General features: G+C 45.6%; 1 protein-coding gene across 2 annotated transcripts in view; it reads right to left on the bottom strand.

The window, feature by feature from the left end:
- The window catches only part of HSPH1 (heat shock protein family H (Hsp110) member 1), a 50,930-nt gene that overhangs the window by 19,648 nt on the left and 10,880 nt on the right, over positions 1-20,402 (bottom strand). For both annotated transcript variants that reach the window (XM_077298266.1, XM_077298265.1), the window contains exons 3-5: positions 5,269-5,409; positions 5,060-5,182; positions 4,777-4,876 (exon numbers count right to left, since the gene is read on the bottom strand). In XM_077298266.1, coding sequence (XP_077154381.1) covers positions 4,777-4,876; positions 5,060-5,182; positions 5,269-5,409 — 364 coding nt within the window. The remainder of the gene's footprint in view (positions 1-4,776; positions 4,877-5,059; positions 5,183-5,268; positions 5,410-20,402) is intronic.

Below are 20,402 nucleotides of genomic sequence, written 5' to 3'. Positions count from 1 at the left end.
AGCCTGATAAATCCCCAGCCAACAGGAAGCCCTCCCCCCTGGCAGTATATATTAGCTCACACATACACATAATAGACAGGTCATGTGACTGACAGCTGCCGTATTTCCTATATGGTACATTTGTTGCTCTTGTAGTTTGCTTATTAATCAGATTTTTATTTTTGAAGGACAATACCAGACTTGTGTGTGTTTTAGGGCGAGTTTTATGTGTCAAGTTGTGTGTGTTGAGTTGCGTGTGGCGACATGCATGTAGCGACTTTTGTGAGATGAGTTTTGTGTGGCGACATGCGTGTAGCAACATTTTGTGTGTTGAGTTGCATGTGACAGGTTAGTGTAGCAAGTTGTGTGCAGCAAGATTTGTGCATGGCGAGTTTTGCGCGTGGCGAGTTTTATGTGTGGTGCATTTTGAGTATGTGCAAGTTTTGTGTGAGGCAACTTTTGCATGTGGTGCAACTTTTGTACATGTGGCAATTTTTCTGTGTGTGCAAGTTTTGCATGAGGTGAGTTTTCCATGAGGTGAGTTTTGCACGTGTGGCGAGTTTTGCGTGAGCCTAGTTTTGCATATGGCGAGTTTTGCATGTAGCGAGTTTTGAGTGGTGACTTTTGTGTTTCGACTTTTATGTGGCGAGGTTGGTGTGTGTGTGTGGTGAAATGTGTGCTGAGGGTGGTATATGTGTTCAAGCACGTGGTAGTGTGTGGCGCATTTTGTGTTTGTGTTCATATCCCCGTGTGTGGTGAGTATCCCATGTCGGGGCCCCACCTTAGCAACTGTACGGTATATACTCTTTGTCGCCATCGCTCTCATTCTTTAAGTCCTCATTGTTCACATCTGGCAGCTGTCAATTTTCCTCCAACACTTTTCCCTTCACTTTTTCCCCATTATGTAGATAGGAGCAAAATTGTTTGGTGAATTGGAACGCGCGGGGTTAAAATTTCACCTCACAACATAGCCTATGACGCTCTCGGGGTCCAGACGTGTGACTGTGCAAAATTTTGTGGCTGTAGCTGCGACGGTACAGATGCCAATCCCGGACATACACACATACATACATACACACATTCAGCTTTATATATTAGATATACCTGTATGTAATCTCCTGTATATAGTATATACCTGTGTGTCATCTCACCTATATATAGTATATATCTGTGTGTCATCTCCTGTATATAGTATATACCTGTATGTCATCTCCTCCTATACATAGCATATACCTGTGTCATCTCCTCCTGTATATACTATATACCTGTAGGTAATCTGCTCCTGTATATAGTATATACCTGTGTGTCATCTCCTCCTGTATATAGTATATACCTGTATGTCATCTCCTCCTGTATGTAGTATGTACCTGTATGTCATCTCCTCCTCTATATAGTATATACCTGTGTGTCATCTCTCCTGTATATAGTATATATCTGTGTGTCATCTCCTCCTGTATATAGTATATACCTGTGTGTCATCTCCCCTGTAAATAGTATATACCTGTGTGTCATCTCCTGTATATAGTATATAGCTGTATGCCATCTCCTCCTGTATTAGCCCTCGTTCACACGTTATTTGGTCAGTATTTTTACCTCAGTATTTGTAAGCTAAAATGGCAGCCTGATAAATCCCCAGCCAACAGTAAGCCCACCCCCTGGCAGTATATATTAGCTCACACATACACATAATAGACTGGTCATGTGACTGACAGCTGCCGGATTCCTATATGGTACATTTGTTGCTCTTGTAGTTTGTCTGCTTATTAATCAGATTTTTATTTTTGAAGGATACCAGACTTGTGTGTGTTTTAGGGCGAGTTTCGTGTGTCAAGTTGTGTGTGTTGAGTTGCGTGTGGCGACATGCATGTAGGGACTTTTGTGAGATGAGTTTTGTGTGGCGACATGCGTGTAGCAACTTTTTGTGTGTCGAGTTGCATGTGACAGGTTAGTGTAGCAAGTTGTGTGCAGCAAGTTTTGCGCATGGCGAGTTTTGCGCGTGGCGAGTTTTATGTGTGGTGCCTTTTGAGTATGTGCAAGTTTTGTGTGAGGCAACTTTTGCATGTGTTGCAACTTTTGTGCATGTGGCAATTTTTCTGCGTGTGGCAATTTTTCTGCGTGTGCAAGTTTTGCGTGTGGCGAGTTTTGCACGTGTGGCGAGTTTTGCATGTGGAGAGTTTTGCGCGTGGCGAGTTTTGAGCGGCGACTTTTGTGTTTCTACTTTTATGTGGCGAGGTTGGTGTATGTGTGGTGAAATGTGCACTGAGGGTGGTATATGTGTTCGAGCACGTGGTAGTGTGTGGCGCATTTTGTGTGTGTGTTCATATCCCCGTGGTGGTGTGATTATCCCATGTTGGGGCCCCACCTTAGCAACTGTACAGTATATACTCTTTGGTGCCATCGCTGTCATTCTTTAAGTCCCCCTTGTTCACATCTGGCAGCTGTTAATTTGCCTCCAACACTTTTCCTTTCATTTTTTCCCCATTATGTAGATAGGGGCAAAATTGTTTGGTGACTTGGAAAGCGCGGGGTTAAAATTTCACCTCACAATATAGCTTTGACGCTCTCAGGGTCCAGACGTGTGACTGTGCAAAATTTTGTGCCTGTAGCTGCGACGCCTCCAACACTTTTCCTTTCACTTTTTCCCCATTATGTAGATAGGGGCAAAATTGTTTGGTGAATTGGAAAGCGCGGGGTTAAAATTTCACCTCACAACATAGCCTATGACGCTCTCGGGGTCCAGACGTGTGACTGTGCAAAATTTTGTGGCTGTAGCTGCTACGGTTCAGATGCCAATCCCGGACATACATACATACATACATACATACACACACACACACATTCAGCTTTATATATTAGATATATATATATATATATATATATATATATATATATATATATATTTATTATACACACACACAGTTAGGTCCATATATATTTGGACAGAGACAACATTTTTCTTATTTTGGTTATAGACATTACCACAATTAATTTTAAACAAAACAATTCAGATGCAGTTGAAGTTCAGACTTTCAGCTTTCATTTGAGGGTATCCACATTAAAATTGGATGAAGGGTTTAGGAGTTTCAGCTCCTTAACATGTGCCACCCTGTTTTTAAAGGGACCAAAAGTAATTGGACAGATTCAATAATTTTAAATAAAATGTTCATTTCTAGTCCTTGGTTGAAAACCCTTTGTTGGCAATGACTGCCTGAAGTCTTGAACTCATGGACATCACCAGACGCTGTGTTTCCTCCTTTTTGATTCTCTGCCAGGCCTTCACTGCGGCGGTTTTCAGTTGCTGTTTGTTTGTGGGCCTTTCTGTCTGAAGTTTAGTCTTTAACAAGTGAAATGCTGCTCAATTGGGTTGAGATCAGGTGACTGACTTGGCCATTCAAGAATATTCCACTTCTTTGCTTTAATTAACTCCTGGGTTGCTTTGGCTTTATGTTTTGGGTCATTGTCCATCTGTAGTATGAAACGACGACCAATCAGTTTGGCTGCATTTGGCTGGATCTGAGCACACAGTATGGCGGCTCTGAATACCTCAGAATTCATTCGGCTGCTTCTGTCCTGTGTCACATCATCAATAAACACTAGTGACCCAGTGCCACTGGCAGCCATGCATGCCCAAGCCATCACACTGCCTCCGCCGTGTTTTACAGATGATGTGGTATGCTTTGGATCATGAGCTGTACCACGCCTTCGCCATACTTTTCTCTTTCCATCATTCTGGTAGAGGTTGATCTTGGTTTCATCTGTCCAAAGAATGTTCTTCCAGAACTGTGCTGGCTTTTTTAGATGTTTTTTAGCAAAGTCCAGTCTAGCCTTTTTATTCTTGACACTTATGAGTGGCTTGCACCGTGCTGTGAACCATCTGTATTTACTTTCATGCCGTCTTCTCTTTATGGTAGATTTGGATATTGATACGCCGACCTCCTGGAGAGGGTTGGTCACTTGGTTGGCTGTTGTGAAGGGGTTTCTCTTCACCATGGAGATTATTCTGCGATCATCCACCACTGTTGTCTTCTGTGGACGCCCAGGTCTTTTTGCATTAATGAGTTCACCAGTGCTTTCTTTCTTTCTCAGGATGTACCAAACTGTAGATTTTGCCACTCCTAATATTGTAGCAATTTCTCTGATGTTTTTTTTTTCTGTTTTCGCAGCTTAAGGATGGCTTGTTTCACTTGCATGGAGAGCTCCTTTGACCGCATGTTTACTTCACAGCAAAACCTTCCAAATGCAAGCACCACACCTCAAATCAACTCCAGGCCTTTTATCTGCTTAATTAAGAATGACATATCGAAGGGATTGCCCACACCTGTCCATGAAATAGCCTTGGAGTCAATTGTCCAATTACTTTTGATCCCTTTAAAAACAGGGTGGCAGATGTTAAAGAGCTGAAACTCCTAAACCCTTCATCCAATTTTAATATGGATACCCTCAAATGAAAGCTGAAAGTCTGAACTTAAACTGCATCCGAATTGTTTTGTTTAAAATTCATTGTGGTAATGTCTATAACCAAAATTAGAAAAAGATTGTCTCTGTCCAAATATATATGGACCTAACTGTATATATATCTATCTCAGCTCTGGGAAAATTGGAAAAACAAACGCAAAAACAGAAATAGGCTGCAGCGGTAAGGGGTTAATTGTACTTGGTGAAGGTGATGAGGGTTGTGGGAATCTCCGGGTGAGCCGACATTCATCTGGCTGGTAGAACCATATAATCTGGCATACAATAATCATGGTTCTTTGACCTGGATACAACGTAATTAGACTCCCATAAGGAGGAACTTACCTGCTGTCATATCGCTCATCAGTTTTAGGCAGTTCAAGCCGACAATCTGTGCCGAATCCAGCACCGACCTTCTCTCGGCATCTGTGAAGAAGGAGGGAACCTGCCAAAATGAAGAACATGACCTGTTTGACGTTCAGTCCCAGTCACCGTACACCACTCATGCCCTGCACAGGAGCTAGATGGGGTATATTACTGGGGTGTTCAATGGTTACAGAGTAACTGTCAAGAAATGATAGATTCTCCTTGTACTAAACCGGGGACTGCCGCAGTTGTGGCTACGTACAGATATGACACAGTCGGTCACCGGCTTCTTCAGGTTGCTCTCTGCGGTCTCCTTCAGTTTTGTTAAGAGCATTGCCGTGATCTGTTGTACACTGAATACGTGCGGCTCATCCATGTACATCACCTAACAGCATAATGGAAGAAGAGTCAAACACTCAGGGAGTGCAAAAATAAAAACACAACAAATACCGAAAAGAACTAGACACATACCCGCAATCCCACTCCTCCATTATTTGTTTGGACCAGTTCATAGGCCAAATTCTTCTTCTCCTTCTGGATAAAAGGATCGTTAAACGCTCGGCCGTGGAGCTTCTTGAAGCCGGATACGGTGTTGGTTGCATTTGTGACTAACTGGAAAAGAAGAAGAGGAAATATTTATGTAGATTAATTATTGATGGTTTAGCAAGAAAAAAAAAAAAAAAAAAAAAAGTGTTTCACTAGCATTAATAGAAAAGCTGGCCAACAGCGACATCACCGCCACAGCCAATACATAGACTAGAGCAGACAAAAGCTGGAGAGGCATGACTAAGACTTGATGGTCGAAACGCGTCGGCGTTGACCACCTGGGAGCCCCATCTCTTTTTTTGCAAATGTTTGCATTTTAAAATGTTTCCAATAAATTGACTTTTTAGAAGATCCATGCTGGAGATTATTTTTCCTTTTTCATTGCTGGCTCTGGACTACGCCCTTGACCAAGGCGGCGCCGTGCGTGGACATTATTGAACTGCTGAGGGATCGGTGAGCTGACTTATTTTTTCCCCTTTTCCCTATTTTAGTATTTCCTAGAAAGGAGTAACATTTCGCCTTGTGGAGAGTGACATGCCAAAGTGAGGCGACTTATAAGTCGTAATACTCCTCTGGGAAATATGCAAATTGTCTCTCCAGAGAGGAAAAGAGGACTAGAACTCTAGTGCCACCTATAGGAAGTAGCAATCCTAACAGTCAATGTCAGTCCTTTAATGAGCCTTGCCACATGACTTAGGATAAATGTCACTCTCCGCAAGGAGAAACGTTACCCCTCGGATCCCGGTCAGATGACTCTCACACAGCCAAACCAGATGTCACACTTTGCAGTGAAGAGGGCAGTACCCCGAAAGACAGTGTCTGCAAATTGAGATTCTACTTTGGGCTTCTATGCCAAGTCATGTGACAAGTCTCATTGGAGAGTGGATATTGACTGTTAGGATCGCTACTTCCTATAGGTGGCACTAGAGTTCCAGTCCTCTTCCTCTCTGCATATTGCACATTTCCTACAAAGAGATGGAAAACACCGGATTACGTACCGGTAATGCTCTTTTATAGAGCCACGACTAGGGTTGAGCGACTTTCATTTTTTTAAGATCGAGTAGGGTTTTGGGAAACCCGATTTTGTCCAGAGTCGAGTCGAGTGCAGTCGGCCGATTATCGCTAAAAGTCGGGGATCGACCGAAACACGAAACCCAATGCAAGTCAATGGGGAAGCATAGTCGGCAGTGAGTGGAGGCCAGGAAAACACCTACAGTGCCCATTTTAATGCCAAAAACATCCATTCTTGTTTCTGAAGCTTGCCAATCTTAATTAACTGTATAATAATAGTTGGGCATAGGGAATTGGGGGAAAGTTGTGGGGGGAGTAGGGCTGGCTCAAGTTTTTCGTGGGCCCAGGAAATGCGGACTACGTCACGGCGGTGTTGCAGGGAAAGGTAAGTATTTAAAAGTTGCAAGTGCTGTGATCCTGAGCAAGCAGGGGGGGCCCACTCGTTCGCATTGCCACTGGCACAGGGCCCCTCAAAGTACGGCGGTGTGTTTGCATGGCGGGGGCGCCTCCCACCAGCAGCGACACTTTTGCGTACTCTGAGGGGCCCTGTGCCAGTGACGTCGCCAACGAGTATGCCCCCCCACCTGATGAAGGAACCTGCACTTTCATCTGCACCTTCCTCTTTGTCCCTGTGTAAGGTGGTATAACATGCGGGAAGGGGAACCTTACTTTCAGCAGGGACAGATTCTGGCTGTGTAGAGTACAAGGGGAATGTAGTGGTCTAGGTCAATGTACCAGCAGACTCATTTAGCAGTGGCTGGGCAATGGGCAGGATGAGGAGGAAACAGATATAGGGCCAAAGAATAAAGTAGGCTACATGCAGTTCAAAATTGGTAACAGGACTAAACAGGCGGCATTGCTTTGTTCAGTGGAGTAGCAAACCCAAGAGCAGCAGACACTGTTTCAAGGGCCTAACCACACTAGTAGGCCAAATGCAGTTTAATATCTGATAGTATAGGGCGAAAGCCAGAATGTGGAAGCTCAGCTTTGTTCAGTTGAGGACAACACCAGGGAGGGGCAGACACCTTTAGTAGGCCGGAAAAGCCTATTGCATTTTTTAAAATGGTAATTTGGAGCAGAAGGTTGAAGCTCAGCTTTATTTAGTTGAGGGCAACACCAGGGAGGGGCAGAAGCCGTTAGTAGGCCCTAACCACCATTTTTTTTTTTTTAAAACCACTTAATGAGAGCCGGAAGGTTGAAGCTCAGCTTTATTTAGTTGAGGACAACACCAGGGAGGGGCAGAAGCCGTTAGTAGGCCCTAACCACCATTTTTTTTTTAAAACCACATAATGAGAGCCGGAAGGTTGAAGCTCAGCTTTATTTAGTTGAGGACAACACCAGGGAGGGGCAGAAGCCGTTAGTAGGCCCTAACCACCATTTTTTTTTTAAAACCACTTAATGAGAGCCGGAAGGTTGAAGCTCAGCTTTATTTAGTTGAGGACAACACCAGGGAGGGGCAGAAGCCGTTAGTAGGCCCTAACCACCATTTTTTTTTTTTTTTAAAACCACATAATGAGAGCCGGAAGGTTGAAGCTCAGCTTTATTTAGTTGAGGACAACACCAGGGAGGGGCAGAAGCCGTTAGTAGGCCCTAACCACCATTTTTTTTTTAAAACCACTTAATGAGAGCCGGAAGGTTGAAGCTCAGCTTTATTTAGTTGAGGACAACACCAGGGAGGGGCAGAAGCCGTTAGTAGGCCCTAACCACCATTTTTTTTTTAAAACCACTTAATGAGAGCCGGAAGGTTGAAGCTCAGCTTTATTTAGTTGAGGACAACACCAGGGAGGGGCAGAAGCCGTTAGTAGGCCCTAACCACCATTTTTTTTTTAAAACCACTTAATGAGAGCCGGAAGGTTGAAGCTCAGCTTTATTTAGTTGAGGACAACACCAGGGAGGGGCAGAAGCCGTTAGTAGGCCCTAACCACCATTTTTTTTTTTTAAACCACATAATGAGAGCCGGAAGGTTGAAGCTCAGCTTTATTTAGTTGAGGACAACACCAGGGAGGGGCAGAAGCCGTTAGTAGGCCCTAACCACCATTTTTTTTTTAAAACCACTTAATGAGAGCCGGAAGGTTGAAGCTCAGCTTTATTTAGTTGAGGACAACACCAGGGAGGGGCAGAAGCCGTTAGTAGGCCCTAACCACCATTTTTTTTTTTTTTAAAACCACATAATGAGAGCCGGAAGGTTGAAGCTCAGCTTTATTTAGTTGAGGACAACACCAGGGAGGGGCAGAAGCCGTTAGTAGGCCCTAACCACCATTTTTTTTTTAAAACCACTTAATGAGAGCCGGAAGGTTGAAGCTCAGCTTTATTTAGTTGAGGACAACACCAGGGAGGGGCAGAAGCCGTTAGTAGGCCCTAACCACCATTTTTTTTTTAAAACCACTTAATGAGAGCCGGAAGGTTGAAGCTCAGCTTTATTTAGTTGAGGACAACACCAGGGAGGGGCAGAAGCCGTTAGTAGGCCCTAACCACCATTTTTTTTTTTTAAACCACATAATGAGAGCCGGAAGGTTGAAGCTCAGCTTTATTTAGTTGAGGACAACACCAGGGAGGGGCAGAAGCCGTTAGTAGGCCCTAACCACCAATTTTTTTTTTTTTAAAACCACTTAATGAGAGCCGGAAGGTTGAAGCTCAGCTTTATTTAGTTGAGGACAACACCAGGGAGGGGCAGAAGCCGTTAGTAGGCCCTAACCACCATTTTTTTTTAAAAACCACTTAATGAGAGCCGGAAGGTTGAAGCTCAGCTTTATTTAGTTGAGGACAACACCAGGGAGGGGCAGAAGCCGTTAGTAGGCCCTAACCACCATTTTTTTTTTTAAAACCACATAATGAGAGCCGGAAGGTTGAAGCTCAGCTTTATTTAGTTGAGGGCAACACCAGGGAGGGGCAGAAGCCGTTAGTAGGCCCTAACCAAAGTTGAAGGCCAAATGCAGTTTAATTTCTGATACTATAGGCCGAAAGCCAGAAGGTGGAAGTTCCGATTTAGACAGTGGAGGACAATTTGAATTAGGGACTGCAGACAGACTTAGTAGGCTGTCCCCTGTGGACCATGCATCCACCACATTAACCCATTGCGCCGTAATGGACACGTAATCTTCCGTGGCCATGCCTACAGGTCCATGCGTCTGTTGTCAGGTGCACCTTTGTACTCACAGATTGCCAGAGTGCATGGACAATGCGGTCTTCTACATGCTGGTGGAGGGTTGGGATGGCTTTTCTCGCAAAAGAAGTGTCGACTGGTTAGCTTGTAGCGTGGTACAGCGTAGTCCATCATGGCCTTATTAATAGTAAATAAAATATATAACTAGGCTCTATGAACTTTTAAATAGGTTCCAGGGGTACACGGGCAGCATTGGTGTGGTCAGTGGAGGAGTATTGCAAGTAGGGGCTGCAGACAGGCTATCAAAGGCCTAAAATAACAAACAGTAGGCAGTCATGGCAGTTTTACATCGGTTACATGGATACACAGGCAGGCACTCCAGGCAGCATTGTGCTCAGTGGAGGAGTATTGCAAGTAGGGGCCGCAGACAGGCTATCAAAGGCCTAAAATAACAAACAGTAGGCAGTCATGGCAGTTTTACATCGGTTACATGGATACACAGGCAGGCACTCCAGGCAGCATTGTGGTCAGTGGAGGAGTATTGCAAGTAGGGGCCGCAGACAGGCTATCAAAGGCCTAAAATAACAAACAGTAGGCAGTCATGGCAGTTTTACATCGGTTACATGGATACACAGGCAGCTAGGTGGTGAGTGGAGGAGTATTTAAAGTAAGGACCGCAGACAGGCTATCAAAGGCCTAACATAACAAACAATAGGCTCATGGCAGTTTTACAGCGGTTACATGGATACACGGGCAGGCAGCTTGGTGGTGAGTGGAGGAGTATTTAAAGTATGGACCGCAGACAGGCTTCGAAGGCCTAACACAATAAAATGGGCTGGCTGTAGGCACTTTAAAATTGGTTCCAGGGGTACACGGGCAGCAGTGGTCTGGTCAGTGGAGGACTAGTGGAAGTATGGACCGCAGACAGGCTTCGAAGGCCTAACACAATAAAATGGGCTGGCTGTAGGCACTTTAAAATTGGTTCCAGGGGTACACGGGCAGCAGTGGTCTGGTCAGTGGAGGCCTAGTGGAAGGAGGGACCGCAGACAGGCTTCGAAGGCCTAACACAATAAAATGGGCTGGCTGTAGGCACTTTAAAATTGGTTCCAGGGGTACACGGGCAGCAGTGGTCTGGTCAGTGGAGGACTAGTGGAAGTATGGACCGCAGACAGGCTTCGAAGGCCTAACACAATAAAATGGGCTGGCTGTAGGCACTTTAAAATTGGTTCCAGGGGTACACGGGCAGCAGTGGTCTGGTCAGTGGAGGCCTAGTGGAAGTATGGACCGCAGACAGGCTTCGAAGGCCTAACACAATAAAATGGGCTGGCTGTAGGCACTTTAAAATTGGTTCCAGGGGTACACGGGCAGCAGTGGTCTGGTCAGTGGAGGACTAGTGGAAGTATGGACCGCAGACAGGCTTCGAAGGCCTAACACAATAAAATGGGCTGGCTGTAGGCACTTTAAAATTGGTTCCAGGGGTACACGGGCAGCAGTGGTCTGGTCAGTGGAGGACTAGTGGAAGGAGGGAGCGCAGAAAGGCTTCAAAGGCCTAACACAATAAAATGGGCTGGCTGTAGGCACTTTAAAATTGGTTCCAGGGGTACACGGGCAGCAGTGGTCTGGTCAGTGGAGGACTAGTGGAAGTATGGACCGCAGACAGGCTTCGAAGGCCTAACACAATAAAATGGGCTGGCTGTAGGCACTTTAAAATTGGTTCCAGGGGTACACGGGCAGCAGTGGTCTGGTCAGTGGAGGACTAGTGGAAGTATGGACCGCAGACAGGCTTCGAAGGCCTAACACAATAAAATGGGCTGGCTGTAGGCACTTTAAAATTGGTTCCAGGGGTACACGGGCAGCAGTGGTCTGGTCAGTGGAGGCCTAGTGGAAGGAGGGACCGCAGACAGGCTTCGAAGGCCTAACACAATAAAATGGGCTGGCTGTAGGCACTTTAAAATTGGTTCCAGGGGTACACGGGCAGCAGTGGTCTGGTCAGTGGAGGACTAGTGGAAGGAGGGAGCGCAGAAAGGCTTCAAAGGCCTAAAATAACAAACAATAGGCTCATGGCAGTTTTACAGCGGTTACATGGATACACGGGCAGGCAGCTTGGTGGTCAGTGGAGGAGTAGGGACCGCAGACAGGCTATCAAAGGCCTAAAATAACAAACAATAGGCTCATGGCAGTTTTACAGCGGTTACATGGATACACGGGCAGGCAGCTTGGTGCTGAGTGGAGGAGTAGTGCAAGGAGTGTCTGTCCCAGTACTCCCAAAATATAAATAGATGTTAATGTCTCGCAAAACAACCAAAACAAAAAAAAAGATGGCATACTTAGGTACAGGGGTGGGCTCATCTGCTGTGTTTCTGACATAGTAATTTGGCAGTAACTATTTAATGGTGCCAATATAGGACACAGACACAGACTACTTTAAGTTGCATCATAGATGTCTACAAATTTGTATTGTCAGTGCCAGACATTGAATGATGTCAGCGAATAGACTAAAGATTGGTGGAGCTGTGCGACATAATTTTGCACGTAGTAGAGCCCAGTTTGAGCTGGGGTAGGGGGGAACTCTCTTGAGGCCGGCGGGACCGCCCCAGGGCCACTCATGTTACAACGGTGTGTCTGACGTTGGGTGCGCACCACCACCGCCAGAGACACTACATTGTACTATGAGGGACCCAGTAGCAATGCCGTCAACCAAAAGCGAGCACACCCACCTCTTCAGACAAACAGCAGTCTCACGGGTGCTTGCGCCAAGTCGCGATACCACGGCCCCGTGTGGGGAGTTTGGCCATTTAGGGAGGTGTAAACATGTCGTATGCTGTACAATCTGCAGCAGCAAATTAGACATTAGAAAAGTAATTCACAGGCAAGAGCTTTTCATAGGAAAGCTAGGTGTCGGCCGGGCAAGGTGGGGCAAAAGATTTTGAAATCCAGTTGTGGTTCATTTTAATGAATGTTAGATCGTCAACATTTTGGGTAGCCAGACGAGTCCTTTTTTCGGTTAATATTGACCCTGCAGCACTGAATACTCTTTCTGATAGGACACTTGCTGCCGGGCAAGCAAGCTCCTGCAATGCATATTCTGCCAATTCTGGCCAGGTGTCTAATTTGGAGGCCCAGTAATCAAAAGGGAATGACGGTTGAGGGAGAACATCGATAAGGGATGAAAAATAGTTAGTAACCATACTGGACAAATGTTGTCTCCTGTCACTTTCAATTGATGCAGCAGTACCTGTCCTGTCTGCGGTCATAGCAAAATCACTCCACAACCTGGTCAGAAAACCCCTCTGTCCAACGCCACTTCTGATGTGTGCACCCCTAACACTCCTAGTCTGCTGCCCCCTGGAGCTCGTGTGAGAACGATCACGTGCGCTGTGTGCTGGGAATGCCTGAAGCAAACGGTCAACAAGAGTTGATTGTTTGGTTGCTAATATTAGTTCCAAGTTCTCATGTGGCATAATATTTTGCAATTTGCCTTTATAGCGTGGATCAAGGAGGCAGGCCAACCAGTAATCGTCATCGTTCATCATTTTCGTAATGCGTGTGTCCCTTTGTAGGATACGTAAGGCATAATCCGCCATGTGGGCCAAAGTTCCACTTGTCAAATCTCCGGTTGTGATTGGTTGAGGGGCAGTTGCAGGCAAATCTACGTCACTTGTGTCCCTCAAAAAACCAGAACCCGGCCGTGACACGCAACCAATTTCCTGTGCCCCCGTGAAAGTTTCCGCATTAAAAATATACTCATCCCCATCATCCTCCTCGTCCTCCACCTCCTCTTCGCCCGCTACCTCGTCCTGTACACTGCCCTGACCAGACAATGGCTGACTGTCATCAAGGCTTCCCTCTTCCTCTGGTGCAGACGCCTGCTCCTTTATGTGCGTCAAACTTTGCATCAGCAGACGCATTAGGGGGATGCTCATGCTTATTACGGCGTTGTCTGCACTAACCAGCCGTGTGCATTCCTCAAAACACTGAAGGACTTGACACATGTCTTGTATCTTCGACCACTGCACACCTGACAACTCCATGTCTGCCATCCTACTGCCTGCCCGTGTATCCTCCCACAAATAAATAACAGCACGCCTCTGTTCGCACAGTCTCTGAAGCATGTGCAGTGTTGAGTTCCACCTTGTTGCAACGTCTATGATTAGGCGATGCTGGGGAAGGTTCAAAGACCGCTGATAGGTCTGCATACGGCTGGCGTGTACAGGCGAACGTCGGATATGTGAGCAAAGTGCACGCACTTTGAGGAGCAGGTCGGAGAACCCAGGATAAGTTTTCAATAAGCACTGCACCACCAGGTTTAAGGTGTGAGCCAGGCAAGGAATGTGTTTCAGTTGGGAAAGGGAGATGGCAGCCATGAAATTCCTTCCGTTATCACTCACTACCTTGCCTGCCTCAAGATCTACTGTGCCCAGCCACGACTGCGTTTCTTGTTGCAAGAACTCGGACAGAACTTCCGCGGTGTGTCTGTTGTCGCCCAAACACTTCATAGCCAATACAGCCTGCTGACGCTTGGCAGTAGCTGGCCCATAATGGGACAACTGGTGTGCAACAGTGTCATCTGCCGATGGAGTGGTTGGCCGACTGCGTTCTGTGGAAGAGCTGTAGCTTCTGCAGGAGGACGAGGAGGAGGAGGAGGGGGTGCGAACGCCTACAGCCAACTGTTTCCTAGACCGTGGGCTAGGCACAACTGTCCCTAAATTGATGTCGCCTGTGGACCCTGCATCCACCACATTCACCCAGTGTGCCGTGATGGACACATAACGTCCCTGGCCATGCCTACTGGTCCATGCATCTGTAGTCAGGTGCACCTTTGTACTCACAGATTGCCTGAGTGCATGGACGATGCGCTGTTTAACATGCTGGTGCAGGGCTGGGATGGCTTTTCTGGAAAAAAAGTGTCGACTGGGTAGCTCGTATCGTGGTTCAGCGTACTCCATCAGGGCTTTGAAAGCTTCGCTTTCAACTAACCGGTAGGGCATCATCTCTAACGAGATTAGTCTAGCTATGTGGGCGTTAAAACCCTGTGTACGCGGATGCGAGGATAAGTACTTCCTTTTTCTAACCAGAGTCTCATGTAGGGTGAGCTGGACTGGAGAGCTGTAGATCGTGGAACTTTCGGGTGTGCCGGTGGACATGGCAGACTGAGAGACGGTTGGAGACGGTATTGTTTCCGCCGGTGCCCTACATGCAATATTTCCTCCTACAAAACTGGTGATTCCCTGACCCTGACTGCTTTTGGCTGGCAAAGAAACCTGCACAGATACTGCCGGTGGTGCGGAAAATGGTGGCCTTACAGTGACGGAAGGGATGTTGCGTTGCTGACTAGCTTCATTGGCCGAGGGTGCTACAACCTTGAGGGACGTTTGGTAGTTAGTCCAGGCTTGAGAATGCATGGTGGTTAAGTGTCTATGCATGCAACTAGTATTTAGACTTTTCAGATTCTGACCTCTGCTTAAGCTAGTTGAACATTTTTGACAGATGACTTTGCGCTGATCAGTTGGATGTTGTTTAAAAAAATGCCAGACTGCACTCTTCCTAGACTCTGATCCCTTTTCAGGGATTGCAGACTGAGCTTTAACCGGATGGCAACGCTGTGCTCCAACAGGTTTTGGCTTTGACACGCGTTTTGGTCCAGATACGGGCCCGGCAGATGGAACCTGTTGCGATGTTGATGCCTGCTGCGGCCCCTCCTCCACCTCCGCTTCTGAACTACTGCCGCCTGCACCCTGTTCCCCCAATGGCTGCCAATCGGGGTCAATAACTGGGTCATCTATTACCTCCTCTTCGAGCTCGTGTGCAACTTCGTCTGTGTCACTGTGTCGGTCGGTGGTATAGCGTTCGTGGCGGGGCAACATAGTCTCATCAGGGTCTGATTGTGGATCTGTACCCTGAGAGGGCAATGTGGTGGTCTGAGTCAAAGGAGCAGCATAGTACTCTGGCTGTGGCTGTGCATCAGTGCACTCCATGTCAGAATATACTTGTAATGGGCATGGCCTGTTAAATGTTTCACTTTCTAAGCCAGGGACGGTATGTGTAAAGAGCTCCATGGAGTGACCCGTTGTGTCGCCTGCTGCATCCTTCTCTCTTGTTGTAGTTTTTGCTGAGGAGGACAAGGAAGCGACTTGTCCCTGACCGTGAACATCCACAAGCGACGCGCTGCTTTTACATTTACCAGTTTCGGAAGAGGAGGCAAAAGAGCTAGAGGCTGAGTCTGCAATGTAAGCCAAAACTTGCTGTTGCTGCTCCGCCTTTAAAAGCGGTTTTCCTACTCCCAGAAAAGAGAGCGTTCGAGGCCTTGTGTAGCCTGACGACGAAACTGGCTCCACAGCTCCAGACTTAGGTGGAATATTTTTATCCCCACGACCACCTGATGCTCCACTACCACTACCATCATTACCAGCTGACAATGAACGCCCACGACGACCTCTTGCACCAGACTTCCTCATTGTTTTAAAATCTTAACCAAAGTAACTTTATTTGTTGCTATCAAACAACTTACACGGTGAGCTATAACTTCAGTATGATTTCAATATCCCTTAACAGGTTGGTGAGACCACAAGGAAAATCAGGCACAATGTTACACACTCTGTTTTCTGTGGCACAAAATCACAGAGATGACACACACGCAGGACTGTCACTCAAGCACTAATGTCAATATTAATCTCCCACCTAATTTATTTATTTTTTTTTCTCAGGGAGACTTTAGAAACCAAATAATATTAAAAAAAAAAAAAAAAAAGGCTTTCTATGGCCCACAATTAGAGAGAGAGAGGTGGCACAACCAGGAGTCAAGACTGGCGCACAAGCTGAAAGGGCAATATTACTCTCCCACTGTTTTTTATGTTTTTTTTGTTTTTTTCAGGGAGACTTTAGAAACCAAATAATATTAAAAAAACCAAAAAAAAAAAAGGCTTTCTATGGCCCACTGAATGAGAGGGAGAGAGGTGGCACACCCAGGAGTCAAGACTGGCACACAAGCTGAAAGGGCAATATTACTCTCCCACTGTTTTTTTATGTATTTTTTGTTTTTTCAGGGAGACTTTAGAAACCCAATAATATTTAAAAAAAAAAATAAATAGGCTTTCTATGGCCCACTGAATGAGAGGGAGAGAGGTGACACACCCAGGAGTCAAGACTGGCACACAAGCTGAAAGGGCAATATTACTCTCCCACTGTTTTTTTAGGTTTTTTTTTTTTTTTCAGGGAGAATTAGAAACCAAATAATATTAAAAAAAAAAAAAAAATAGGCTTTCTATGGCCCACTGAATGAAAGGGAGAGAGGTGGCACACCCAGGAGTCAAGACTGGCACACAAGCTGAAAGGGCAATATTACTCTCCCACTGTTTTTTTATGTATTTTTTGTTTTTTCAGGGAGACTTTAGAAACCCAATAATATTTAAAAAAAAAAATAAATAGGCTTTCTATGGCCCACTGAATGAGAGGGAGAGAGGTGGCACACCCAGGAGTCAAGACTGGCACACAAGCTGAAAGGGCAATATTACTCTCCCACTGTTTTTTTAGGTTTTTTTTGTTTTTTCAGGGAGACTTTAGAAACCCAATAATATTTAAAAAAAAAAATAAATAGGCTTTCTATGGCCCACTGAATGAAAGGGAGAGAGGTGGCACACCCAGGAGTCAAGACTGGCACACAAGCTGAAAGGGCAATATTACTCTCCCACTGTTTTTTTATGTATTTTTTGTTTTTTTCAGGGAGACTTTAGAAACCCAATAATATTTAAAAAAAAAAATAAATAGGCTTTCTATGGCCCACTGAATGAGAGGGAGAGAGGTGGCACACCCAGGAGTCAAGACTGGCACACAAGCTGAAAGGGCAATATTACTCTCCCACTGTTTTTTTAGGTTTTTTTTTTTTTTCAGGGAGACTTTTGAAACCAAATAATATTAAAAAAAAAAAAAAAAAAAAAATATAGGCTTGCTATAGCCCACTGAATGAGAGATAGCGCACACACAGCAGTGGCACACAAGCCCTGACTGAGGCCAATATTTTTCTCCCACTGATTGATGTAGTGTTTCTGTGTTGAGGTAGATTTTAGAACACAAATCACGGAAAAAATAAATAGGCTTTCTATGGCCCACTCAGTGAGAGATGGCACACACAGGGATGGCACTGTAGCAGAAATGCCAATCTTAATCTCCCCCAAAAAAAAATCAAAAAAAAAAAAAAAACTGTCCTACAATTACTATCTCCCTGCAGTAATGTAAGCCAGGTATGGCAGGCAGCAATAGGAGTGGACTGATGCACAAATTAAATAAAAAGTGTGGACAAACAAAAAAGATAGCTGTGCAGAAAGGAAGGAACAAGAGGATATGTGCTTTGAAAAAAGCAGTTGGTTTCCACAGTGGCGTACACACAGCAATACAGCTATCACGGAGCCTTCTAGGGCAGCCCAATGAGCTACAGCGCTGAGGGGAAAAAAAAAAAAAAATAGCTTCCACTGTTCCTGCACACCGAAGGTGGTGTTGGACAGTGGAAATCGCTGCAGCACAAGCGGTTTGGTGGTTAGTGGACCCTGCCTAACGCTCTCCCTGCTTCTGATGAAGCGGCAGCAACCTGTCCCTAAGCTCAGATCAGCAGCAGTAAGATGGCGGTCGGCGGGAACGCCCCTTTATAGCCCCTGTGACGCCGCAGACAGCAAGCCAATCACTGCAATGCCCTTCTCTAAGATGGTGGGGACCAGGATCTATGTCATCACGCTGCCCACACTCTGCGTTCACCTTCATTGGCTGAGAAATGGCGCTTTTCGCGTCATTGAAACGCGACTTTGGCGCGAAAGTCGCGTACCGCATGGCCGACAAGCACAGGGGTCGGATCGGGTTTCATGAGACGCCGACTTAGCCAAAAGTCGGCGACTTTTGAAAATGATCGACCCGTTTCGCTCAACCCTAGCCACGACAGCACCCACTGAGAGAGGGGATCCGCCCCTAGGAACAGGAAACCCTACGGAGAGATAAAAGGGGCGGTCCCCCTCGCTCCCACAGTTTGGGTTACAGAGATTGCGAGGAACCGCCCACAAGTTTTAGTAGGTCATTCTATATTAACATTTCATCTTTGACTTAATCACGTATATTTACAAGAACCAATCACCCTTATCAGTGCTCATATGCAAACTAATATATAAGGGAGGGAAGTGAAAGAGTGCTGTCGTGGCTCTATAAAAGAGCATTACCGGTACGTAATCCGGTGTTTTCTCTTCGCCACGACAGCACCCACTGAGAGACTTTCAGAGACAGCTATTTGGGGGGGATTATCGTGTTAAGAACTGATCTACCGAAACACAAATCAGTGGAAGCAGATAGATCTAATCTATAGTGACTATAGAAGGTAATAGGCGAAGACCAGGTTGCGGCCTTACATATGAGTTCTATTGGAACCTCTGCTCGCTCTGCCCAGGATGATGCTATTGCCCGGGTTGAGTGTGCCTTTACAGTCTCGGGTGGATCTTCCCCTTTAGATGAATAGGCCAGGTATATCGCCTCCCGAATCCATCGAGATAATGTGCCTTTTGTGACACCAGCTCCTTTCCTTTGACCCTGGAAGGAAACAAAGAGAGCCCTGCTCTTCCTCCAGGCGCTAGTCCTGTCTAAGTAAGTCATTACAGCCCTTTTCACATCTAAGGTATGGTATTTCTCCTCTTCCTGATTTGTAGGATTATCATAAAAAGTAGGAAGAAGAATTTCTTGAGATCTATGAAATTTAGTACATCTCTTAGGTAGGTAGGAAGGGTCTGTTTTCAGGACGATTCTATCTGGAAATATTGACAGAAAGGGAGGATCTACTGATAGTGCCTGTATGTCACTTACCCTTCTTGCCGATACTAATGCGACAAGAAGAGTAGTTTTGAGAGTAACGTGTTTAATGTGAGCTGAGTGTAGTGGCTCAAATGGGTGACCTGTCAAGGCCTCAAGGACTAGATTAACATCCCAAGGCGGTATGCGGGGAATCTGAACTGGTTCTGACCTCTGGCAGGCTGAAATAAATCTAGTTATCCACCTATCACCCGCTACATTGTGACTATACAATGCCCCTAGAGCAGAGACTTGTACTTTTAAGGTATTAACTGAAAGACCTAAGTCACGTCCTTTCTGGAGAAATTCTAAAATGTTAAGTATAGGAATTTCGTTTGACAAGGCCAATGGATAAAGACTTAGAAACTTCCTCCATATTCTTACATATATAGAAGTAGTGGATCTTTTCCTACTTAATAATAGAGTATTAATTACTTGATCAGAGAAACCCCTTAATTTCAGCAATTGCCTCTCAAATTCCAGGCTGTCAACCGTAGACCCTTCACATGAGGGTGGTTGAATGGCCCCTGGAAAAGAAGATCCTGATCCTCTGGGAGAATCCATGGATCTGAAATGGACATAGCTCTGAGCAGGGAGAACCATGGTCTCTTTGGCCAAAATGGGGCAATCAGGATTATATTGGCTTTGTCCTCTCTTATCTTCCTGATTACTGTTGGTAGAAGTATCAGAGGAGGAAAGGCATACGCTTTCTGAAATGTCCAGGGTACCTGGAGAGCATCGAGAAAATCGGGTTTGTCGGATTGGAACATTGAAGCGAACTTTTTTAATTGCCTGTTGTCTCTTGTAGCGAAGAGATCTACCTCTGGTAAGCCCCATTTTACGGTTATCATTTTGAAGATTCGATGATTTAAAACCCACTCCCCTTGGTGGAGGGTATGGCGACTGAGGAAGTCCGCTTTTGAATTGTTCACTCCTCTGACATGTAGTGCTGATAGAGACAGTAGATGTTTCTCGGCTATAGTTAGGATGTCTTCGGCTATAGACATGAGTGTTCCTGATCTTGTTCCTCCTTGATGATTGATATACGCTACTGATGTCATGTTGTCTGACAGAATCCTTGTATGTGTTCCGTGTAGCTGCGGAAGGAATTCACAAAGAGCGTGATGGA

This window comes from Ranitomeya variabilis, chromosome 3, assembly GCF_051348905.1.
Source record: "Ranitomeya variabilis isolate aRanVar5 chromosome 3, aRanVar5.hap1, whole genome shotgun sequence".
Taxonomy (NCBI): domain Eukaryota; kingdom Metazoa; phylum Chordata; class Amphibia; order Anura; family Dendrobatidae; genus Ranitomeya; species Ranitomeya variabilis.
This window is presented reverse-complemented; position numbering and strand designations above follow the sequence as displayed.